This window comes from Balaenoptera acutorostrata, chromosome 6 (assembly GCF_949987535.1).
Source record: "Balaenoptera acutorostrata chromosome 6, mBalAcu1.1, whole genome shotgun sequence".
NCBI lineage: Eukaryota > Metazoa > Chordata > Mammalia > Artiodactyla > Balaenopteridae > Balaenoptera > Balaenoptera acutorostrata.
The window spans coordinates 29,323,523-29,347,513 of NC_080069.1; the positions used below are offsets into that span (position 1 = coordinate 29,323,523).

The following is a 23,991-nucleotide window of genomic DNA, read 5'->3' on the forward strand; positions in this document are numbered from 1 at the left end:
AACACAGGCCTGTACACACTTACGGTCTTACGCAGTCTCCGAGGTCAGGCATCCGGGAGTAGCTTAGCAGGTGCTTCTGGCTCAGGGCCCCTCATGAGGTGTAGCCAGGGTGTCTGCCAGGGCTGACTGGGGCTGAGGGTTTGTATCTGTGCTTGCTCACCTGACTGGTGGCGGGACACTCAGTTCCCAGCCAGGTGGGACATGCAAAGGGCAGCTCATGACATGGCTTCATGGGAGCAGGTGATCCACAGGAGAGAGAGAGACAGAGACACAGAGGGAGAGACAGAGAGATAGAGACAGAGGGAGAGACAGAGAGATAGAGACAGAGACAGAGACAGAGGGAGACACACAGAGAGACAGAGGCTGAGAGATAGACTGAGAGGCAGAGAGACAGAGACTGCATGTATGTGGCCCCCCTTTGTGTAACCTCACGCTGGCAGCAAACCCATCACTTCTGCCACCACAGATCACTTTCATTTCTCCTGTGTTCATTTGTGGACACGTCCTTCAAACCATCATGACATCACTGTTTATTTTGGTGCTCAGAATGCCCCAGATTCAGCCAGTGGGAGGTCCTGGGTGCTAGCTTCCATGTCGTCCTTCATGTCTGTCATTTTCTGAGCATGTCCTTGATTTCAGGCATAGTGAGATGTCCGGCTCCCCTGGCCCTTTCCCTGCAAGCCTGAACCCGCTCTCACAGCGGCCAAGCTCTGGTCGTTGCCCTGGGCCCACTCAGTTCAGAAGCACATGCTACACCATAAATGTACACACTCACATCTACATCTGGCATATTTATGTGTGTTGTACTTTGAAAACCGTGAGTTCACATGATTCCAGCGCCACAAGGTTTGTTCTCGGGTCTTCTCCTGTTTCACATGGGGAATCCCACAGTGACGGTGAGGAGCCTGGCTTCCGCTGTTTTGTGGTTTTGCCATAAATATTCTCAGAGAGCACTCTGATGTTTCCTGGAGATCCTTGATTCATTTACAGATGCTCTCAAATGCTCCATTGGGAGAATTGGGTTCAGAATTTTGCTAGGCATGGGTACACACCGTCCTGATCTCTTGTTCCTAAATGTGCCTCCTTCCCCCAGCCTCTGTGACTTCTCAGAGAATGTCCAAGACAGCACTGAGGACTGGTTGAGGCTACTTGTCCCTGTCCCTGAGCACACAGATGCAGCCAGGACCTCTTTCCCGCCCTCGGCCAGCCTGAGCAAGGGGCTCCATGAAAGCCCTGGGGCCCAGCCAGTGAGGGGCTACTCTGAGTTTTGGCCCTGCCAGAGGCAGATTAGGATCTTCCCTTTCCCCTCACACATCCAGCCCATGGTTACGAGCATCTGCTGTGTTGTCGCTGACCCAGGAGCCGGGTCAGTGTAGGTTTAGATGGTCACTCTCCCTGTGGATCTACAGTCGATGGCGGGAGGATAGTTACTTACGGGATGACGAGAGTGTCCATGAGAGGAAAGAGCTTGGTAATGGGGGTGAGGGACCCGAGGAGGGGACTTTGGGCAGAGACCCCACAAGCAGGAGGTGGTGGTGCATACGGCAGGGTTGCCTGGTAGTGGGGCATGTGGGTGGGGCTGATCCCAGTAATGACACGGTGATTTCCTTTGCAGATTGAGTCAGGATTTTTCCATGAGAGCGATGTGAAGATTGTGGCCAAGTCCATCCGTGACCGCGTGGCATTGATCCAGTGGCGGCGGAAGAGGATCTGGCCAGCGCTGCAGCCCCAGGAGCAGCGGGACCCCGGCAGCCCTGACAAGGCCAGGGGCCCACCCACACCCCTGCAGGTCCAGGTGACCTACCACTCTCAGGCTGGGCCGCCAGAGCTGGAGGAGCCCGAGGCCGACCAGCACCTCCTCACCCCTGCGCTGCCGGCCAGCGCCACCTCCCTGGCCTGTGAGTGCTGCCCTCCCCAGGGCCCCCCTGCCCTGCCGCCCTCCCCGTAGCCCACCCCGTGGGTATGAATGATTGGTGTGGGCAAATATTCTTCCAGGGAGGGCACTGGAAGCATCCCCACATTGCAAAGAGATCTGTTCCCAGAGGGGTTTAAGGCTCCCTGAAGTCCAGCTTCTCAAGACAGGTAGGGGACAAATATCCAGGGAGACCCAGAACCTCCTGTGGCCCCCGAGCCAGCAGGGATGGAGCTTGTTTAGTTCAGCTACTTATCCCATCTGGAGGATATCAGTCCCAGCCTCACAGGGAACCTGAGGGCTGGACCTCAGCCCTGGAGTCACTGACCAGTGGAGGCGTCTGGGCCACACGCTGTGGTCCTGGGGCTGCCAGTGGCTGCAGCCTCTAGTCATGCCATGGTCTTGGTTGTGACTTTTGCTGCTTGGATTATCTGTCCCCAAGGTTATCTCCCTTCTGGTACTGAACCTTTGAGACCTTTAGTGTGTTTCCCAGAGAGTGTCACCGATGGATTGGTGGGAGTCACTTTGTACCTGGCTTCATCTCAGACCACTGGAATGGAGAATCCTGTGTCTTCTCCATGTCTAAGTGGAAATCCTCAGTATCCTAAAAATTCAGCCATGAGCTGAGGATGGGGGATGTAGCCTTTTCTGTCTGTTCTGTGAATAAGCATGGAGAGCTGAGCCACCTGCCCAAGCCACTATTTCAGGTTGTTTGTGTGGAAAGACCAAAATAGTCTGTTTAATCTATTTAATAGTTACATCCTTTCTTTATCAGTAAAATAGCTAAACATTCTTCAAAGTAGGCTGTCTGAATTCAAACCATCGGCTGGCTGGCCATCACTTTGAGATAGGTTGCCTACTGTTTACTTCTCTTCTACCTGCTCAAGTTTGCTTTGGAGAATAGAATCGCTACATCATCACTCCATTTTCTGATAAACCGAAAAATTAATTCAAGAGCATAAATTTTTTGTAGGAAAAGGCTTTCCACACCTGACATACCACTACACACTTTGAAAACATAATTTTTGGTTGAACAATTTCTAGGACAGGAATTAAGAAATCTCCTTTTGTTGAACTTTGAAGAGATACAGTCTGTGACCTAGAAAGTGCTCTGCTGTGGTAAGATGTTGTGACACAGGCTCGACCCGTTGCATAGATGTGAATCAACAGATGAGTTTAGGGTGGGCGTTCTGTCTGCAAACAGATCCCCTTCCTGACTGACTAAGAATGAGTGTGCTTCATGTAGTGGCCATACTTCTCAAAAACATTTTTACCTATTTATCGTAATTTCTCTAAAGTAGACTATATTTAGTCACATTGTATAAAATTCAGAAAATCCAAGAGGGTATACAGCAAAAGCCAGTTAATTTTCCTCCCTGCAGGTCACTGATGTTTTACATCTTTTAACTTTAACTTCCAGAGATAATAACTTCTAGACGTAACCTATACCTTCAGTCTACCACACACACGCTCAACATGCATATGCACACATACATGTGTGCACATAGAACATACCCACACAAGTGCATGTGCACAGGCACATGGGCACACATGCACACACGTGGGCACCCCTGTGTCTCCCTCTAATCTGTAACCCACAGCACCCTGCACATGCTCTTCTGCACCTTGCCGTGGGTCAGAACAGAAAGCCTGTGCTCAGCCATCCCTCTGGCCACGGTGCCTGGGGCCGGCTGGACCACACTGTGCATCATAGAGATGAACTAATATAGACTCAAGCAGCACACACGTCACTGGAGGGGACCTGGTCTTAGGTAACAAGATGGGCACACACACACTTTCATATATTGGAAGGTGCAGCAAATATCATATGTTTTGACTCCCCACTATGTTTCCTGTTAGCTGCCCACCAGCTAACCAGATCAGGCTCAAGCTTGGGCCAGCACCAGTGACTGTGAGAACACAATTTGTCAATAGGTTAAAAGTGATTGTTTAAAATAATTTTTATTATACAAATAAACACATTCACTTTAAAAATATAAAATGTCACATACATGGTTAGTGTCACTCTACTTGAAATTGGTCTGTATACTCTCTCTCTCTCAGGCACTCATCTCTCTGTCTCTGTCTTGTGTGCCCACACTGTGTCTCTCATGTGCACATGCTCTCTGTCTCTGTCTCTCTCTAATTAGCAATGACTACTAGCCACCTCATCAAAACTCAGAGCCAGTTGTTAAATTGGTTTTGCACAATCAAACCTCACCATTCTTAAGTCTTCCTGGGTCAAAATAAGTTCTGATCAGCTCTTGGGAAAAATTACTTTGTTGCAAAGCCAACAAGAGTCCTCTTTTACTGTATTTGTTTAAATTACAAATGGACACGATGCCAACACTGAAAGGCGCCCCACAGAAATAGCTTGGTGTTCATAGGTGACAAATCCTAATATTTAGGTAGCTTTTGGAATCTGGAGGCAGTAAAACAAACGTGCCACTTCAAACAGGTTTTTGCTTTTCACTCTTGCCTGGCATGACCATGCAGGCGCTCTGTCTTCCCAGGTGTCTTCCTAGGCTTGGTGAGACCAGCCTGTGGGCCATGGAAGTCCTGTCTGTGCCCCCATGTGCAGGCAGCTCCTTCCACCCAGGCTGGGTTTGATGGGCCAATCTGGGCTGACCTTGGGTGAGGCTGGCCTCTTGCGGGGCTGCCTTGGGCCGTGGAATCTCTGGGTCCCCCTCTTATGGCCTCTCTGTGGGGCAGGGACCTCGTCCGCCCCATTTTCCAACCACGTTAAACACCTGGGCCTGTGAAGTGAGGGGCTAGATTTGGACCCAGGTCTTCCTACTTCAGGCTCTTTGCTGTGGTGAGTGGAGGTGGTCAGGGTCCTAAGACCTCCCTCCCCCACTATAAAACTCAGCTGGTAATTTTTTCCTCTGCATGACTGTAGCTTTTCCTAACTTGGACATTCCATCTGCTGCCTTTGAAGAGCTGAAAGTGCTCACTTTCAAGGCCAGGTCAGGTGCCAGATGAGGTCCCTATCTGTAAGCCGGTGGAAGTCGTCCTGCCTAGAGGATGGTGCAAGGTACCCACCTGGGATCCATGGTGGCCCATGGTGAGCACCAACAGATGTCAGGCCGTGTGTGGGCAGGCTGCCAGGGCCATTTCTGGGTGGTACAATTACAGCCCCCTGTACCGTTCTTCAGTTGATTGTTTAAAATGACACACATTTATTATGTATGTGATCTGGAAATGTAACCAAGTCTTTGTTTTACAGAAGAAAACACAAGGACAAGCTGTCCCATGTTTGTGTTCCCTGAGACTTGTTGGAATGCTGTGGGGGTGATGTTTGGGGGTGCCCGCTTTGAGCTGTGCTTTTGTCCTCCTTCCCCAGCGGACAGCACGTTTGACAGTGGCCAGGGCTCCACGGTGTATTCGGACTCGCAGAGCAGCCAGCAGAGCGTTGTGCTGGGCTCGCTGGCAGATGGAGTGCAGCCCCCCGCCCAGTGTGTGTGCAGCCCCCCCGTGAGCGTGAGTGACGGGCCTGTCCTGCCACATAGCCTGCCCTCACTGGGGGCCTACCAGCAGCCTGCCGTGGTGAGTCAGCCCACCCCTTCTGGCCAGAGTTCCTGTCCACATGGCCTAGAGTCCGTGATGGTCCATCCAGTCGGTGCTGGCCTGTTGTCAGTTCCCAGCCATGCAAAAGCAGGTCCATGGGAGGTCCATCCTTGCCAGTAACTGCAGGGCTGCAGGCTGGAGCGGCCTATGGTGTACCCTGAAAGACCTGCCAGATGAGAAAATACTGGAAACAGAGCCCAGTGACACCCAGTGCTTGCAAAGCTGTGATAAACCTGGCAAGGTCCCGCCCTGTGACTGACGCTGGGCCTGAAAAGTTACTTCTGACTCTTGCAAAGGTGACAGAAAAGCATCATTGATAGTAATGAAACCTTTGATTTTGTCTCAGTGTCTAGCTTCACTGAGGGAGTGTTAAGTATCTCCTGGCATTTCTCCACCACCACCACATATTATGCAGCCATTAAAAGTTAGAGGTATGGAAACGACCAAATCATGGGAAGCGTTTTCAGTGATGTTTGAAAAGTAGGATTGAAAGGGCCTCATGCCTATGCCTGTGGAATAATTTGTTAGATGAGATTGAAATTGCTAGATGAGGGGGTCACATTAGCATTTGTTTTTTGATGTTGATTTTTTTTAATGTTAAAGAAAGCAAAACAATTGCTTGCTTCCCAGTCCCAAATGGTCAGTCGCAGAGAAGTTGCCCTTGAGCCAGGCTGTGGAGAGGGGTCCAGAGAGAGATTTAGACGCCCCTCAGGCCCAGAAGTGGTCAGGGCCAGTGCCCCTGCCGGAAGAGCGTCTCCTGCCTCGCGTTACAGCGGCTCCCAACATGCTCTCACATGTGCTCTCACTCCACGCTCCCGCGTGTGCTTTCAATCATGCATTCTCACACTGTGGCTGCCTTTTGGGGCTGCCTGAGTGCCGGGCCCCAGCCTTTCTGGCCACCTCTGTCTCTCTTCCCTCCCCTCCTGACTGCCCAGGCTCAGAAAGTCCCTTTGGAAAAGCAGTTGAAGCGTTTGCCTCTGCTGACTGGAACCCAGTATTCATTTGCAGTTTGCACTTGCGGTTTGACTTGTTTCACAAAATTAAGTGAAATATGATTTTAGAGCAGGAAGAGTTCATTTATGAGAAGGCCACCAGCTTCTCAGAGCAGTGGTTCTTGGCTTTAGGTCACCCATGCTAGGGCTGAGCCAGAACCTTCCACCGGCCCTCATCCCCTCTAGGGCAGGGTCATACTTTCCCTCACCACACAATGTGCTCTCCACCCAGGTCCCTGCAACACCGCCCCTGCCCTAGTTTTGGCTCACAGGCCAGGATGCCCGAGCACAGGTAGGTCGAGGGCCTGGCCAGGATGCACCCAAAATTGGCTGGAGTGTTCTCTCCCATCTTTTGCCTATTTATGCAAAAACACCTTGGACAGAAGGGGTCCCCAGGGTGCACTGAGGGCTCCTGGGGAGGGTTGCCATGGTGATTTGCCCCTGGGACCCAGGGAAGAAGTGGCACAGATGGTGGAGTCAGGAGTACAAGGCGCTCCTCTGAGGCCTCCAGGCTGCCTGAGCTCCTGACTCCCGCGGGGCTAGGGATTGTGGCTCTAGGAACATGTGCACAGGTAACTCATTCTCCCCTGTGGCTTCAAGTGAATGCAAAGGAAAGGTTCCATTCTACCCCATGCTGCTTTTCATAAAGCGTTTACTGCAGAAGATGAAGTGAGTGATAATGGTTTTGGAAATTATGGTCACGTGTTTCATCTAGAAAACAAGGGAGAGAACTTTCTGATGTCGATGTGTTCTCAGCTTCAGAAGTCTATGTGTTTCTTTCCATAGCTCTCACCTGCTTCTTGCATCCCCAGTATTTTGAAGTAAGTCCTAGACAGAAAGATGTTTTGCCCCAAGACATTTCAGTCTATATCTCTTCAGGATCAAGACTCTGAAAACAAAACCCAGTACCATTATTGCACCTAAAAATGAACAAGTTAGCAGCTGTTCTTAATAGCATCCAACATCCAATACTCAGATTTCTGACTCTTTCCTAGTCCATGTCTATGCTGTGCTTGGCAGTGAGGGCTCACGTCTGTGGCCTTGTTTCTTTCCTGATGGGTGAGTCATGGGAGACTCGCAGCTCTTCACGGCACCCCTCTCTTCAGCTCTGTCCCACGTTTTATTCCCACGTTTCCACATTCTGTTTGTGAATATATCCGCACGTACACATTTTATATAGTCCTATAAACAAGACATGTATGCCTTTTTATCTTTCCCTCATTTAATGTCATAACAAGCATTTTCCAAGGTTCTACAAATCTCTTTTAATGATCTTTTCTCACAGCGTGATATTCTGTGGAGCTGAAGTTCTAGGACATTCCCTGGTTGGGAGGTGTGGCTGTTCTTGGTTTAGGGACCCCCACACCTTGCTTCTGCTGAATCATGTTCCTCGGAAAGTGTCCCTGGCAGGATGGCAGGCACGGGGAGTGAGAGATGGGCCCCTGAAGATGGTGAGTGTGTGCTTGGCAGGGCTCCTTAGGACAGCTCCTGAGTGTGGCTCTGGGTGCTTTTTGCAGCCTGGCCTGTCGGTGGCCTCCATCCCGCCCCCCGCCCGCCCTCTGCTCCCACAGCAGCCTTTCCCAGAGCCGGCCATGAGCTTCGCCCCTGGGCTGCCGCCGCCCAGTGCCCCTGTGCCGACGGGCCCAGGCCAGCCCACACCCCCCGCCCACCAGGTGAGTGCTGGGTGCCCCTCTTTATGGGTACCATGGGTGCCTGGGTCTCCCCAGGCCCTGCCCGTCCGTATTGGCTGGCCTGAGCCTCCTGGCAGGTCCAGGCCCCCTATACGCCTTCTCTGCAGTTCCCCAGGGCCCAGGGTGTAGATGGGAGTGGGGGTGGGTGTCTTGTGTCTGTGGAGTTCAGGGTTCCGCAACACTCAGAAGGCCCCAGTTGCACACAATGGTCCTCCCAGATCTGTGTGTCCCGGGCTCCAGGCTGGGTGTTTGAATATGTGTGTGGGTATGTGTATGTGTGCATGTGTGTGAGTTGATTTTTTCTGTTGTGTCTAAGTACATAGTTGTATCTCAGGAGGGCACTGGTCTAAGAGAAGCCCCTCTCTCTTCCTAGCCTCCTCACCTGACCCAGCCGGTACCCCTGCCACAGGTCCTGGCCCCACAGCCTGTGGGCCCTCTCCAGCCGGTGCCCCCCAACCTACCTCCATACCTGGCTCCAGCCTCCCAGGTGGTGGCCCCTGCTCAGCTGAAGCCCCTCCAGATGCCTCCGGCGCCCCTGCAGCCACTTGCTCAAGTCCCTCCGCAGGTACCTCTCTGTCCCCTGCCCTCCAGCCTCACCTTCTCGCCCAGTCTGGTTGGCTGTTCCTTGTCCTCAGGGCACATGGGTCCCTCAAGAGAGAAACACTCCCTGATGACAGGGCGGCTGGGCTGCAATGCTCTCCTGCCTTTGACTTCTGCCCCAGATGTATCTAGGATGGGGAAGGTTTTAGTCCAGAGTCAGACGAGAGAAGCCAGGATGGGGCTGTGAGCACATAGCTATAGTCCCTGTCCTCCGCGGAGCTACTCGAGACTGTGCTGACTATAGATTCTTGGGAGTCCAGGGGACAGCTGAGCAGCTTGCCAACTACAAAGAAGACTTGACTGTAAAAGTGACTTCTGATGCCCGTCTTCGGGGGAGCATCACGTGACCAGTGTCACTTGATAGCACGTGGCTGATGCTTGGGTGCTGTCACTCAGGCTAATGCTGTCAGTGGTCATGCATGTTTCCAGTGAACCTTGATCACGGGACGGCTTTCATTTCATGGATCCCATTACAGTGTGTTGGCAGAGCTAGGATGGGAAGTGCTGCCTCATGGGGGAAGATGTGAGTGTTCCTGTGGTTTATAGGCACCACCCAGAAGGTTCTTTCATGTCAGCAGTTGCCTGTCACCAGCCTTGTCCTCATCACTCCGGCATTGGAGTCACTTTCAGCATCTAGTTAACCCACCACCTTGCTCCCGGTGGTCGGGGTATTTAGTTGCTTTTCAAATACACAAAGGTCAATTTGCATATTTTCGCTGTCTTATAATTACACAAAGGCACATATTATGCAATGCTCATGTACCCACAACCAGAAAGGCTTTATTTTAGAGAGAACTGTAAGAGAATCTGCTGAAATGTTTGAAGTGCTAAATCCACGAGATGTCTCCAGGATGGAAGAGCAGACACTGAAGGTTCCAGAGCTCTGCTGTTGTGAGATGCTGCTCTCTCCCAGGATGCCTGGCACAGGGGCATTCGGCCAGCAAGGAGGGGCGGGAAGATATGCTTTTCTTGAGATAACCTGCTGAAGAATTTGGTCTCAGTGTGAATTTATACAGATTGGAGGGAATCAGGCAAAGTAATTTCAGATGTTTGGGGCCAGTCCGGTAGCTCTGGCAGTCCTGGTCTTTCTGAATGAGAACATGCCAAAGCTGTGAATCTGATGGTCACTGTTATGACCCCTGATGTCCTTGCAGTCACCTAGCAGTAGCCTCAGAGTGGCCCAGCCTGAACCCCTTTGAGGTGGTGCTGAAGCCGGGGCTGTCTTGAAGGTCATGTCTGCACCCCACACCCTTCTGAGGCCTCCTGCCTTTCCTTCTGTTTGATGGTGTCATACACTTGGTTCCATTTAAATTGGGTTTGTTTTTGTTCCCTTCCATAGAAGCTACACAAAAGTGTGTTAGGGGCAGAAACTGTGGGTGATGTGGACCCTGTCACCCAGTGCAGATGTGCTGCAGGCAGGGCCAAGTCTTGGTAGGGCTGACATGCTTGTTCTCTTTCAGATGCCTCCACTTCCTGTTGTCCCCCCCATCACTCCACTGGCCACAGTCGACAGCCTCCCTGCAGCCCTTCCTGACCTGCCAGCCACCAGTGGGCCCGCCGTGCCTCCCCCCTCTCAGTATTTCTCTCCGGGTGTCATCTTGCCAAGCCTCCCACTCAGTGCCACCACTGCTCCCCTGCCCACGTCACCGGCCCTGCCTCTGCAGACAGTCAAGCTGCCCCACCCTCCTGGGGCACCACTGGCCGTGCCATGCCGGACCATCGTGCCAAACGTGGCGGCCACTGCTACTGGCGTCCCTCTGCTGGCTGTGGCCCCGCAGGGCGTGGCTGCCCTGTCCACTCACCCCACCGTGGCCCAGCTCCCTGCCCAGCCCGTGTACCCGGCGGCCTTTCCACAGCTGGTGCCCAGCGACGTCCCGCCTTCTCCCCTCCATGCAGCGCAGACCGTGCGGGCTGCGCCCCCCCACCCGGCACCCCCCGTGCTGCCACAGCCCCACAAGCCGAGTGTTGCCCGCCTTGCCGAGCAGGCTGCTCCGGCCGCCAGTGCTGGGAGTCAGGTAACCCACCTGCTGTCCAGGGCCCACCCTCTAGGCGCTGGGAGACCCCTTGGCACACAAGGGGTTCATGGACCTCTGCTCCTTCTCAGCACCTTGACCCCAGTAGCAGAGTGGGCACGGACAAGCAGGCAGCGCTGTCCCATGACTGCAGCGTCTCATCCAGCATGCGGGGTGTCTACTGCCTCCTCTCACTTCCCAGCACGTGTTAGGAGCCTTGGGGATTGGGGTGGCTAGAAGCTCCGCTGTTGGTTCCTTCCCAAGTGTCAGTAGCAGCTGCTTGTGGTGGGGGGCTCCTGGCCCCTGGCCACTGGGCATTGTGGCACCTGCCTTCACCTGGATAGGGTTGGCAGTCTCGGTGCAGCTGTGTCAGCCGCTCCATGGGCGCTGGAGAGGCTCACACTGCCTGTCTTGTTGCCTGTCAAAGTAAAGTAGGCGGGTAACCCCCATCTCAGCAACTGGGAAATGAGGCAAATGGGGTTCTGACGGGGTCTGTTGGTTGTGGACTGGGCAGTGCCGGGTGTACATGGGTTACTGGTTCCAAGGCAGTTATGGCAAACAAGGATGATGTCTCAGAATCAGGTAGGGACCATGGGCAGCTTGTTGGGCTGACAGTGAAGGGATACAGGGACACGTTCCCTGCTAGCTGGGTGGACCTCCCCGTGGCTTCACACACCTGTGCAGCCCATGCGTGTTTTGGAACTCCAGAGCAGTTATCCACCCTCATATGAGGAGAGGAGCTGGCGTGGGGCTGTCACCTTGTAGGGGGCTCTCACCTTGGGGAGGCTCTAACCTGGGCATCCCCCCACCTAGGGAGCCTCTTACTTGGGAGCCCTCCCACCTTAGGGCCTCTTATCTGGGCGCCCTCCCACTTGGCCCCACCCTGGCTCTAAACCTCAACAGCTTTGTGCCTGTTGGGCGTGTCCTTTGCCGTTTGAGCTCAGGCTCCTGCCCTTTTGATTTTGTCATGAAGATTCATCCTGAGAGTGTGCTAAGGGGCCAGGTGTCCCCCTAGCTCATTTTGTACTGAATCCATTCTAGAATAAGGCACTATGCCGTTAAGTATGCACAGATTCTCCTGGATGTTTCTCCCTGATTTCTAGAAGGGATTTGTACTCGGAGAAGGAAGGGATGATTTTCATTGACCAATAGGCTGGTGTCTGTTTGAAAACCAGTGTGAGGAGGTGCATCAGTCCAGTGCCCTGACTGAGCAAGCACCTCCCTGGTCTGTTACTTGGAGTAACACTGACTCAGGGGTCAGGGCCATTTGGGGAAAGCCAAGGGCCGAGTGGAGGCCTGGGGGCCTGTGGTGTCATTGCTGGGCCCGTGCCTTCCGCCACCTGCTGGCCTGGCACACTGTTGACGCTGGGTTGTTGGCTCAGCCAGTGGCTGGAGAAGGTGCTGGGTGCTTAGAGGTCACCGGCCAGGCCTGGTGGCCTCTCTGTGGTCCGGCTGGCAGAGGGTCTGGAGTTTATTGATGAGCTTGTCTGGCCGCCCAGAGGCTTCCCTGTGCTGAGGGAAGAGACTCCCCTGAATGCACCAGCTGGGGTGTCTGTCCAGGAGAGAGGGCTCCTCAGCTAGGCTGTGGCTTTCGCATCTTACCCCACATACCACGTGTCTTATTGGTCTCATACCAGCAGGCCCAGTGGCGGGTCATTCCCATTCCCAACCTCAACCCCGAACTGGAGCCCTTTCAGGCCGGGGCTTCTGCCTGTCTTCGCCTTCCCCCACGAGAGCTTTTCAAGAGGGAACAGTAGGGAATCTGGTCCAGCTCCTGAGTCACCCCATGGAAGGCCTAGGTCCACAGTCCCTCTTGCCATGGCTGGGACTGGAATGCAGGTTTTGACCTGACAGGAGGCTGGGATGGAGTAGCGTGGTGGCCTGGCCCTGTAGGGTGGTGGCAGGGAGCCCAGATAGGTGCTAAGTGTATGCCATACTTACAGCTTCTCAGCCTGACTCAGCTAGAAGTTCAGAGATGAAGTGCAGTTTTAGGTTTGATTTTATACAGATGGGGACGTGAGAGTGTCTGTTCTTGTTTGTTTCGTTAAATCTGCATACAAACATTCCTGGATATGTCTGTTGGGTGTGGGTGGATGGAGAGGGATGTCTGCATTTCCTGCTCACCTGCCTGGATGGTGGAAGTGCCTGCTTTGGTCCAGGACCCTCAGGGAAGGCAATGGCCCGCACCCCAATTTGCATCCCTATCCTCTGTGCCCCCAGATCCTGCTTGGCCACCCGCCTCCATATGCCGTGGACGTCACCACCCAGGTCCCCACAGTGCCCACGCCTGCTGCCGTTCTCTCCCCACCTCTGCCAGAAGTGCTGCCGCCTACTGCCCCCGAGCTCCTGCCTCAGCTCCCCGGCTCCCTGGCCCCCACATTGATGGCGGCTGCTCAGAGCTTGCCTGTCCAGACCACTGCGCTCCTGCCACCTGCTAACCTGCCACTGCCCAGCGGGCCTGGGATCACTGGTCCCTGCCCAGCCGTTCAGCTGACAGTGGAGCTGGCCCCGGAGGTGTGTGGCCCTCCCCTCGGGGCTCTGCCCCCATTCCGTCACCCTGATCCCAGCGCCACGGCTGCCTTCCTGTGCCGTGGCCTTTGGTCTCAGCCCTAGAAGTCAGGGATGCCCTTGGGAAGGTGGAAGCGTGTGCTCAGGGACAGCCATGGGTGCTGTTCTTATCTCCCTCTGCTGTCCCTGGATGTCACACTTTCTTTAATCACACATCCAGCTGGAGACCGTGATTTTTACACATGGATTCAGAGTGCTTTTCTTTGGAGGTGACGGGAAGGCCTGTGACAGTTCTTCCTGGGCCATGTGCTCCCTCATGGGGATGATCAAAGTGGGTTAGCGTGTTTGGAAAGGGGGTGGCCCCAGCTTTCAGGAATCTGCTTGGCTCCAAGCGTTAACATACAAACCCTCACTCCTGCCACGCTGCGTGGTTTGCTTGCTGCAGTCAGAAGGAAGCGGGTGGCGGGCTGGGCTGTGGAGGTGGGGAGACAGCAGACTGATGCGGCTGTGTCGCGGGGGAATGGATGTGACCTGTCCTCCTTTCCGTGGTTTCATTTCAGGAGCAGGCCTCGCAGGACAAGCAGCCAAGCCTCCCTCAGAGCTGTGAGAGGTAATGGCACACTTTCCCCTCGCGTGTCAGGGCTTCTGACAATGTCACTCATTTCCAGGTCTGATGTGGCGGAGCTTCAGGTAGCTCCTCTGGGGTCTTTGTCTTGCTTGTTGCAATTTGGTAGTCAGATACTCCCAGTTGTATTCTGGGTCCTCGTGCTGGTCTGCAACGCTGAGGACCTTCTAGAAGGGAGAGGCTGCGGACAGAGAGTCAGCAGGTCTGGGGACCGTGGGGAGGCCTGGAGGGCAGGGCAGAGTCCAGCCCACATCCTGGGTCTACCAGCACCTCAGGCATGGAGAATGTTGCATTTGGGGAGGGAACTGGTTACAGGAAGTGACCATGTGTCCCACCCTTCTGGTAATGCCAGCACCAAACTTGGTGTTCCGCAGACTCCTCAAATCCTACAACAGCTCCATCTGGTTGGCGTGTTCCCCTTGCTGTTGAACAGATGGGGGAACTGAGGCACGGGGGAGGATTGTGTCTTAATCCTGACATTTACTGTAAGCCGAATAAGCCTGATTTAGGCCAGGAGCTGAGAGGACCTAGGTCCTGGGTCAGAAAGGCCATGTGTTCTCTACGACTCCAACACTGCCTAGGACAGATGTTACAGGGGGAGAAGGGGCAGTGGGCTCAGGGGTCTCTCTGCTGGGCATGGCCAGCTTTAGACTCTCTAGGTTTTCCAGGTGAGCACACCCAGACAGTAAAGCTTCTGGCTGTTTCCCGAAAAGCCAAGTTTCCGACATGAGGCAGGGTACTGTAACGTTCTTGGTTTTTGCGTAGCTATGGAGGTTCCGACGTCACTTCTGGAAGAGAGATGAGTGACAGCTGTGAAGGTGCATTTGGTGGGGGGAAGCTGGAAGGCAAGGCCGCTCGGAAACATCACCGCAGGTCCACGCGTGCACGCTCCCGCCAGGAGAGGGCCAGCCGGCCCCGGCTGACCATCCTGAATGTGAGTAGCCAGGCAGAACGGGCCGGCAAGACAGGGCTGGCTAGGCACAGTCTCCTCCCTGGTCTCACTGCCCGAGTGTCCTGTAGGTGTGCAACACGGGTGACAAGATGGTGGAGTGCCAGCTGGAGACACACAACCACAAGATGGTGACGTTCAAGTTTGACCTGGATGGGGATGCACCTGACGAGATTGCTACCTACATGGTGAGGCTAGGTGTCCTGCCTGGCCAGATGAGTCAGTGGCCCTTCCCCTGGGACTGTGAGGCTGTCTCCCTGTGTCCTTTGGGCGCATGCCTGCCAACCCCACTGAGGAGAATATTGGTTGCCAGCCTTACCTGTCCTCCCGCCTCTGCAGGTGGCTGCCACTTGTGGGCAGCACTGGCCCATCACCTGGAGGGCCTGCTTCTCAAGCTGTGGCTTCTCTTGCTGAACCGTGCAGCCCTGATGTTGAGAACTGGGCTCCCTGGCTGTGTCTCCCCTCTTGGGCTTAGTCCAGAGTAGAAGTCAAGCAGATCAATCAGTGAAGACCCAGTGTGGCCAGTGGCCTTAGGCACATCCCCACCAGCAGGGTTGCATGTGCTGTTGCAGGTAGAGCACGACTTCATCCTGCAGGCTGAGCGGGAGACATTCATTGAGCAGATGAAGGACGTCATGGACAAGGCAGAGGACATGCTCAGTGAGGACACGGATGTGGACCGTGGCTCTGACCCTGGGGTGAGCCCGCCGCACCTCAGCACCTGTGGCCTGGGCTCTGGGGAGGTAAGTCCCGGGTAAGAGGTCCCAGGAGGGTCTGGGCCTGCTTATCCCCCAGCTCCAGGCTCTGTGAGTACAACACTGTGATGTCGCCTGCTGGAGGAGCCTGTAGGCCATGCAGTGTTGGGTGAGGTGGCTGGGAGGGTGGGCGCCTTCAGTCCAGTTAGAAATGTCCGAGCTCCTGAAGCCCCTCAGATGATTTGAGGCAGTGCTGTGCTCTGAAGGAAGTTCTTGTTCCACGCAGTCTGCTGAGTTCTGATCCTTTACCTTCTTCAGGAGAGTCGCCAACCCCAAGCGAATGCCCCGGTGTATCAGCAAAATGGTATGTCTCCTTTCAAGGCTACACCTGCCAATCAGACATGCATTTGGAGGAGGCATATCTGTCATTGTCCCTTCTCTGCCTTCCAGCAGGCATTTGATAAGAGCCCCACAATGAGCACATTGTAAGCGGTTTTGACCACCACACGGTGGGTTGCTGGAGTGTGTGGTGAGCGTGCCCCCATCTGGGGACAGCTGCCCTGTCTGAGAAGCCATGTCTGGCCTGGGTTGGGACTGAGCATTGTGTGGACTCACTGCTGTCTGCTGGTCCCCCAGCCAGCATTACCCCTTCAGTGATGCACCACAGGTGTCCTGGGACATAAGCCTGTGCTGCGGGGACTTGTGAGAGCCTCTGACAGTGAGGACCCCCTGAGTGGGTTGCACATCCTCCCCACTGGTGTGAGAGGAGTTCCCCAAATCCCCATACGGCAGGTCTGGTGCTGGTGGGGAGGGGTCATGCCAGCCTTGGGAGAAACCTGCTCACTCTCACCAGCTGTTTTTGCCCTGCCTCTTAGTCCTTCACACTGGGAAGAGGTGGTTTATCATCTGTCCAGTGGCTGAGCATCCAGCAGCAGAGGCCCCCGAATCTTCACCCCCACTTCCTCTGAGCTCCCTGCAGCCAGACACCAGCCAAGGTATGAGCAGCCAGAACCCCTCAAACTTCCTCGTTGATAATTAGGTGTGTCTCCTGTGTATTGCTCCACATCACCTCATTGTCCTCAGCCTGGCTTTACCTGTGCTCATGTTTTGCCAGCATGTGCTGTGTGCCCAGCAAAGTGCAAGGGCCTCACCCTGCACTGTTGCCCCAAAACGCAGAGCAGTCTGTGGGGCTGTGTCCTTGTCTGTATCCCTGTCCTAGTTTTACACCAAATGAGCCAAGTCAAGGTGGCACTTAGGCTTGGGCCTGCCAGTTACCTTCACAGTACAGGTGAGGCACATGGGTTGCACAGGTGTGTGCTGAAAGGGCTCGGCCCTTGCCCTTTCTTACCAGTATTGTTGTGGGAAAAAGTCTCAAGGAAAATCAGAAAACATTTTGATTTAAACAAGAATGAAAATACAGCATATTAAAATGTGTGGGATGCAGCTAAAACAGTAATTAAAGGGAAATTTATAGCACTAAATGGTTAGAGGAAGAAAGAGATCTCAAATCAGTATCCCAAGCTTTCATTTTGAGAAAGTAGGAAAACTAGAACAAAATCCAAAGCAAGCAGAAGGAAGAAGAAAATGATAAGAGCAGAAATCAATGAAATTTGAGACAAAAACGATAGTAAAAACAATGAAACCAAAAACTGATTCTTTGAAAAAAATTAATAAAATGATTAACTTCTTGTAAGACTGACAAAGAAAAAGACACAAAATACCAATATCAGGAATAAAAAAGGAGACCATTACAGATCCTGCATAAAAGGATACTAGTCATGGAATACTATGAACAAACCTACACACATAAATTTGACAACTTAGATGAAACAGACTAATTCTGAAAGCCACAAACTACTAAAACTTATCCAAGGTGGAATAGATAACCTGAGTACTCCTATTAACAAGATTGAATTTGCATTGAAAAATCTTCCAAAGGAATTTTCTAGGCCCAGATAGTTTCACTGGTGAATTCTATCAAACATTTAATAAAGGAAATAACACCAATTCTATACAGTCTCATCCAGAAAATGGAAGAGGAAGGAACACTTCTCAAATAATTTTATGAAGCCAGTGTCACCCTTATATCAAAACCACACAAAGGCAGTACAAAAAAAGAGTGCAGATGCTAATCTTTCAAGGATATAGAGGGGAAAAAAACTCAATAAAATATCAAAAAGTCAAATCTAGAAATTTATAAAAAAAAGTAATATGCCATAACAAAGTGGAGTATATCCTGGGAAGGCAATATTCAAAAATCAATTAATTCACCATATAATGTCAATGGGAATTTCCTTTCCCTACAAAGGGAAAGATACATGATCATACCAGTTGATACAGAAAAAGTATTTGACAAAATACAGCATCCACTTATGATAAAAATGCTCAGCAAACTAGCGATAAAAGGGAACATCCTCAACCTGATAAAGGGCATCTACAGAAAACTGGCAGCTAACATCATATTTAGTGGTGAAAAGCTAAATGTGTTTTCCCTGAGATTGGGATCAAGGCATAGATGTCCACTCTATTCCTATTCAACATCACACTAGAAATCTTAGATTCCAGGTGGGCAAGAAACAGAAATAAAAGGCATGTGGATTGAAAAGGAAGAAATAAAACTGTCTCTGCAGCTAATATGATTTTATGTGGAAAAAATCACAAGCATTCTTAACAACAAACAACTCTTAGAATCAGTAAGAGAGTTTAGCAAGATCACAGGATATATAATCAACAACAAAAATAACTGTATTTCTGTGCTGACAGTGAACAATTAAAAACTAAAATTTTGAAAGAATACTATTTACAGTGGCTCAAAAAAAAGACACATAGCTATAAATTTAACAAAACATATACAGAATCTGTACGGGGAAAACTACAAAATACTGACAAAATGGATTAGAGATGACCTAAATAAATGGAGAAACATACTGTATTTATGGATTGAAAGACTCAACATAGTAAAAATGTCAGTTCTTCCCAAAGTGATATATAGATTTAATGCAATACCAATAAAAATTCAAACAGGAAAATTTTTGCAGATATAGGCAGTCTGACTCTAAAATTTATATGGAAGTACAAAGGTAATTTAAATAGCTAAAGCAGTTTTGAAAAAGGAGAATGAAGTTGGAGGCATCACAGTACTCAGTATTAAGGCTTATTATAATCTTACAGTAATCCAGAAAGCTCAGTATTGGCAAAGGGATTGACACATAGATAAGTGGAAAAGAATAGAAAGCCCAGAAATATGTCCATAGGAATACGGCCATTTGATTTTTTGACAAAGATGCAAAAGCAATTCTATGTAGAAAGGATAGTCTTTTCAATAAATGGTGTTGGACCATACATATGGTTGCTCATACATATGCAATAATTAAACCTTGACCTGTGCCTGACATCTTATATAATAATTAACTCAAAATTCATTGTATATCCAAATATAAAATGTAAAACTATAACTTTTAGAAAAAAACATTGGAGGAAAACTTTTGTGATCTGAGCCAGGGAGTCCTTAGATCTAACACCAAAAGCATAACCCATAAAAGAAGAAAATGGATAAATCAGACATCATCAAAATAAAACTCTTTTGCTCTGTGAAAACCACTGTTAAGAGAATGAAAAGACAATCTGCAGACTGGGAGAAAATAATTGCAAATTACATATTCAGCATAGTATTTGTTCCTGAAATATATAAAGAATTCTCAAAACTCATCAGTGAGGAAACAAAGAACTCAACTAAAAAATGGACAATAGACTTGAACAGACACTTCCCTAAAGAGAACATAAGGATAGCAGTTAGGCACGTTAAAAAAAATTAATGTCATTGACTACCAGGGAAATGCAAATAAAAGCCATAGTGAAGGATCACCATGCACTTGTGAGAATGGCTAAGCTAACAATACTAAGTTTTGGTGTGGATATGGAGCAACTGGATCTCTCATGTTAGTGGGAATGCAAAATGGTATAGCTATTCTGGAAAATAGTTGGGCATTTTAAAAATAAAAGATATACTTAGTATATGACACAACAATTTCAATCCTCAGTATTTATCCAGGAGAAATAAAAACTCATGTTCAGTAAACACATAAATAAGTGGTTATAGCAATTCAATTGCCTAATTGCCCAAACTGGAAACAACCCAAATATCCTGCAGTGGGTGAATGGAAAGACAAACTATGGTACTTTGAAAAAGAAACAACTATTGACACATGCAACAGTATGAGTGAACCCCAAAGGCTTACTGAGTGCAAGAAGCCACTCTCAAAAGGCTACATACTGTATAATCCCATTTATAATGACATTCTCAAAAAAGCTATAGATAGAGAACAGATCAGTGTTTGCAAGGAGTCAGAGGTAGGGGGAGAATGTGAGTATAAAGGGATAAACCAATGACTTTTTTGGGGGTGATTGAATTGTATTGATTATGGTAATAATTATATGGATATATGGTGCTAAAGTTCTCAGAACTCTACACCTAAAGGAAAACTCCATTTTACTGTATGATAATTTAAAAAGTGAAAAAAAAATTTTACATATGTTGAAAAAAATACATAACGAGGCAGATAATGAGGCAAGATAGCATGAAAGGAAAGCAGCAGCAACAACAGACAATAAAAGAGACCCTCAGACTTCTACTTTAGGCCAAGATGGATAATAGGCACTGGATTTATTTTCCCTCAGAACAACTAGAAAAACATGCAAAATATATGAATGAATGTTTTTTAAGACTTTGAACATAAGGCAGTGAAGGACATTGATCCCTGAAAAAATTCTATGATCATTTCAGCTGACTGCACTGAGAAAGTTTTCACATCCCAGAGCAGGGAGGGAGGGACCCAGGTAGAGCTCAGCAGACTACCTGTGGTGAGGAGACTGACCTGAGAGTCTGAGAAAGCCCAAGGGCAAGAGTTTGCCGGGTAGAGTTCTGGAGAGGAGAGAGCAGCACAAAGAGAAAAGTCTGTGGATTGACAGAGGATTCCCCTTGATTATTTTGCAGAGCAATGTATGTGAGGAAACTAGCCAATGCCAGGAAATGAAGCACCCCAAAGGATTAGAGGGAATGGTACTAAAGCTCATACGGACCAGAATGTCTGTTCCTACCAGTTAGCTGGAAGGACTTATAATTCAAGGGACATTGGGTAGAGTACTGAAAAGGGCCTTGCCTCAGTTGTGGAGAATAATTAGCCCTAGACTTAAGAACAAGATCTGAAAATATCAAGCCACAGTAGCTTAACTACACCCCACAACAAAGAATGTTACTAGGAATACAAAGTCATACAGCACCCAAGAAGGCAAATTTTACATTATCCGGTATCCAATCAAAATTACCAGGCAGGACAATATGAGAAAAATTCCTCATTCTAATGAACCCATAGCTGACACAATTGTTAGAATTAGCAGACAAGCACATTAATACAGTTATTACAACTGTGTTCCATATGTCCAAAAAACTATAGGAAAGAAATGTAATTTACCACAGTGATAAATTGTGAAAGAGACGATTCATAAGATTATCTCAGTAAATGCAGAAAAGGAATTTCACAAAATTCAACAGCTATAAACATCCTTAGCAAACTCTATATGAACTATATAGCGTTAAACCTGATAAGGTATATGTAAGACCTGTGCAGTAAGAACTACAAAACGATGTGGATGGAAACCAAAGAAGACCTAAAGAAGTACCCTATTCATGGATCAGAAGACACAGTATTGTTACAGAGTTAATTCTTTCTCAGTTAATCAATAAATTTTATGCAGCTGCCACAAGAATCCCAGAAGTTTTTTTCTAGCAATTGAAAAGCCAACCCTGTGAAAATGTAAAAGCCATTGGAATTTGGAAATAAGAGAAGTAGATTGGAATGCTAACACTAGCTGATTTCAGGAATTATTATAAAACCATAGTGATCAAGACTGTGTGGTATTGGTATAAATACAAGTAAATAGATCAATGGAAAAAACTAGAGTCCAGAAATAGACCCAAACACATAGAGACACTTAATTTTTTATAAACATGCAAAGGACATTCAGTGAAGAGAGGACAATCTTTTCAGTCTTAGAACTGTTGATCATTCATATGTGAAAAATGAATATCCATACTTAACACTATATACAAAAATCAACTCAAAATGGAATATAAACCTAAATGTAAAACTGAAAACAATGAAACTTATAGTAGGATACACAGAATGTTTGTGTGACCTTGGGTTAGATAGAGATTTCTTAGATACAGCACTAAAGCATGATCTGCAAAAGAAAAAAATTGGTAAATTAATCAAATTCAAAATGTCTGCTCTTTGAGAAACAGCAAGGGAATGAAAAGAGAAACCAGAGACTAGGTGAAAATATTTTTTAACCGTATATGCAATAAAGGACTTGTGTCCAGATCATATGAGGAACTCTCAAAATGCAGTGAGAAGAAAATAAACAAGCTAACAAAAATATTTGAACAAACACTTCACCTAAGATTTGTGGGTGCCAAATAAGTATATGAAAAGGTAATTATTCAGTAAGAAACTGCAAATTAAAATCGCAAGAGGATACCACTACACACCTATTAAAATAGCTAAAATTTAAAAGACCAAGTGTTGTTGAGGATGTGGGGGAATTGAAACTCTTATACACTGTGTAAAATGGAAAACAGCTGGAGAACTTTGGAAAACAATTTGGTAATGTCTTTTAAAAATAAACATACAAGTGCCATAGGATCTAGTTACTCTGCTCCTTGGTACGTAGCCAAGAGAAATGAAAGCAGATGTCCATACAAACACTTACACAGCATGTTCATAGCAGCTTTATTTATAATAACCGGAACGTAGCAATAGCTCACATGAACAGAAAAACATATTGTGATTTATCCATACCATATAACACTACTCTGCAATAAAAAGGAATGAACAACTGATATTCATTATAGTATGGGTGATTCTCAGAATATGCCGGTGAAAGATGCCAAACAAAAAAATAATGCATGCTACATGATTGCATTTATATAAAAGGCTAGACTAATTTAAAATGCAGGCTAATTTAATTTATAGGGATGGAAAACAGACGAGTGGTTGTCTGGGAATGAGGTTGTGGTAGGAAAGGAAAGGAGGTATAGATTATAAGGTTCATGAAGAAATAGTTGGGAGAATGATGGACATATACATTATATTGATGGTGGTGAAAGTTTTGCTTATATGCCTGTGTCAATACTTACAAACTCTACACTATAAATATGTACAATTCATTGCATGTCAATTATACTTCAACATAGTGGTTAAAAACCAAACAACAGTTACAAAGAAAGCTAACTATCAGGGGCTCCAGGTGGTGGAGTTACCAGACGGATAACTGCTTACTTAGTGCTAAAATAAATAAATGACTAGAGTGAAACTTTTGGCAGAGAATTGGAAAGTATACCAAAAAAACCAAAACCAGAAAACTCACCCTTGAAAAACAAACTCAAATGGAAATTCTGGAGCTGAAATTTACTGTAGTTAAGATTAAGACCTCACTGGATAGTTTGTACACTGCTGGAGAGAGAATTAGCAAACTGAAAGGTAACTTAAAAGAAAATACTTAAAGTAGAATAATGATATCAAAACTGATGAAAAACAAAGGAGGAGCTAAGGAATGTAGGGGTTACTGTGAGATAGTTAAACATGTATAATTGGAGTCCCAGAAAGTAGAAGAATGAGACAAAATCAAGTTTTAGGAGGTAATGCAGAGAATTGAAAACCATTAAGCCACAAATTCAAGAAGCCCTCCAAACTCTGAGAGAGAGAAAAACTACACAAATATATTATAGTTAAAGTACTGAATACAAAAGGCAGATGAAAGAATTTAAAGGATGCTAGAGGAAAGAGCAGGTACTGATTTGGACAGCTCCCATCTCATCAGATACAATGTTTGCCAGTAGACCAAGGAATACTGCTATCCTCAAAAGTGCTAAAGAAAATAAGCATAAACCTTGAATCTCTACCTGGTGGTATCATCCTACATAATATGAAATGAAGACTAAAGGGATTTATCACCTGCGTATTTCAAACAAAGATACACCAGGGGGGATATTTTTAGGCAAAAAAAACAGTGACCCCAGATGGAAGGTCAGAAATACAGGAAGGAATAAAAGTAATGGAATTATAAACACATTGGCAGGTCTAAAGGAATGTTGACTGTATAAAAACATAATGTCTTATGAGATTTGAAATATATTTGTTGTGTTAAAATACATGAAAATAAGGGCATATTTATCAGGGGGAGGGAATTGTACTCATAGGGCTCCTGGGTTCTTGCATTGTAGGGGAAGAGGGTCAAAATCAAGAATGTATATTGTACTCTATAGAATACCCTTGTGAGAGTTGTAAAATAGTAGATAACTTTCACACTCATGGGGGATGGGTGGATGGGGGAGAATTTTTACAAAACAAAAGGCAGAGAAGGAGAGAAAAAACAACATTGA

At 48.4% G+C, this 23,991-nt stretch overlaps 1 protein-coding gene across 10 annotated transcripts in view; it reads left to right on the plus strand.

Moving 5' to 3' along the window:
- Positions 1-23,991, plus strand: part of WNK2 (WNK lysine deficient protein kinase 2) — a 149,270-nt gene that overhangs the window by 58,230 nt on the left and 67,049 nt on the right. For 8 of the 10 annotated variants that reach the window (XM_057547968.1, XM_057547961.1, XM_057547965.1 and 5 more), the window contains exons 8-19: positions 1,616-1,898; positions 5,256-5,458; positions 7,989-8,144; positions 8,536-8,727; positions 10,223-10,777; positions 12,995-13,288; positions 13,843-13,892; positions 14,673-14,841; positions 14,928-15,044; positions 15,429-15,599; positions 15,870-15,915; positions 16,427-16,546. In XM_057547968.1, coding sequence (XP_057403951.1) covers positions 1,616-1,898; positions 5,256-5,458; positions 7,989-8,144; positions 8,536-8,727; positions 10,223-10,777; positions 12,995-13,288; positions 13,843-13,892; positions 14,673-14,841; positions 14,928-15,044; positions 15,429-15,599; positions 15,870-15,915; positions 16,427-16,546 — 2,356 coding nt within the window. The remainder of the gene's footprint in view (positions 1-1,615; positions 1,899-5,255; positions 5,459-7,988; positions 8,145-8,535; positions 8,728-10,222; positions 10,778-12,994; positions 13,289-13,842; positions 13,893-14,672; positions 14,842-14,927; positions 15,045-15,428; positions 15,600-15,869; positions 15,916-16,426; positions 16,547-23,991) is intronic. The other 2 variants (XM_057547964.1, XM_057547970.1) reach the window with 2 other exon arrangements.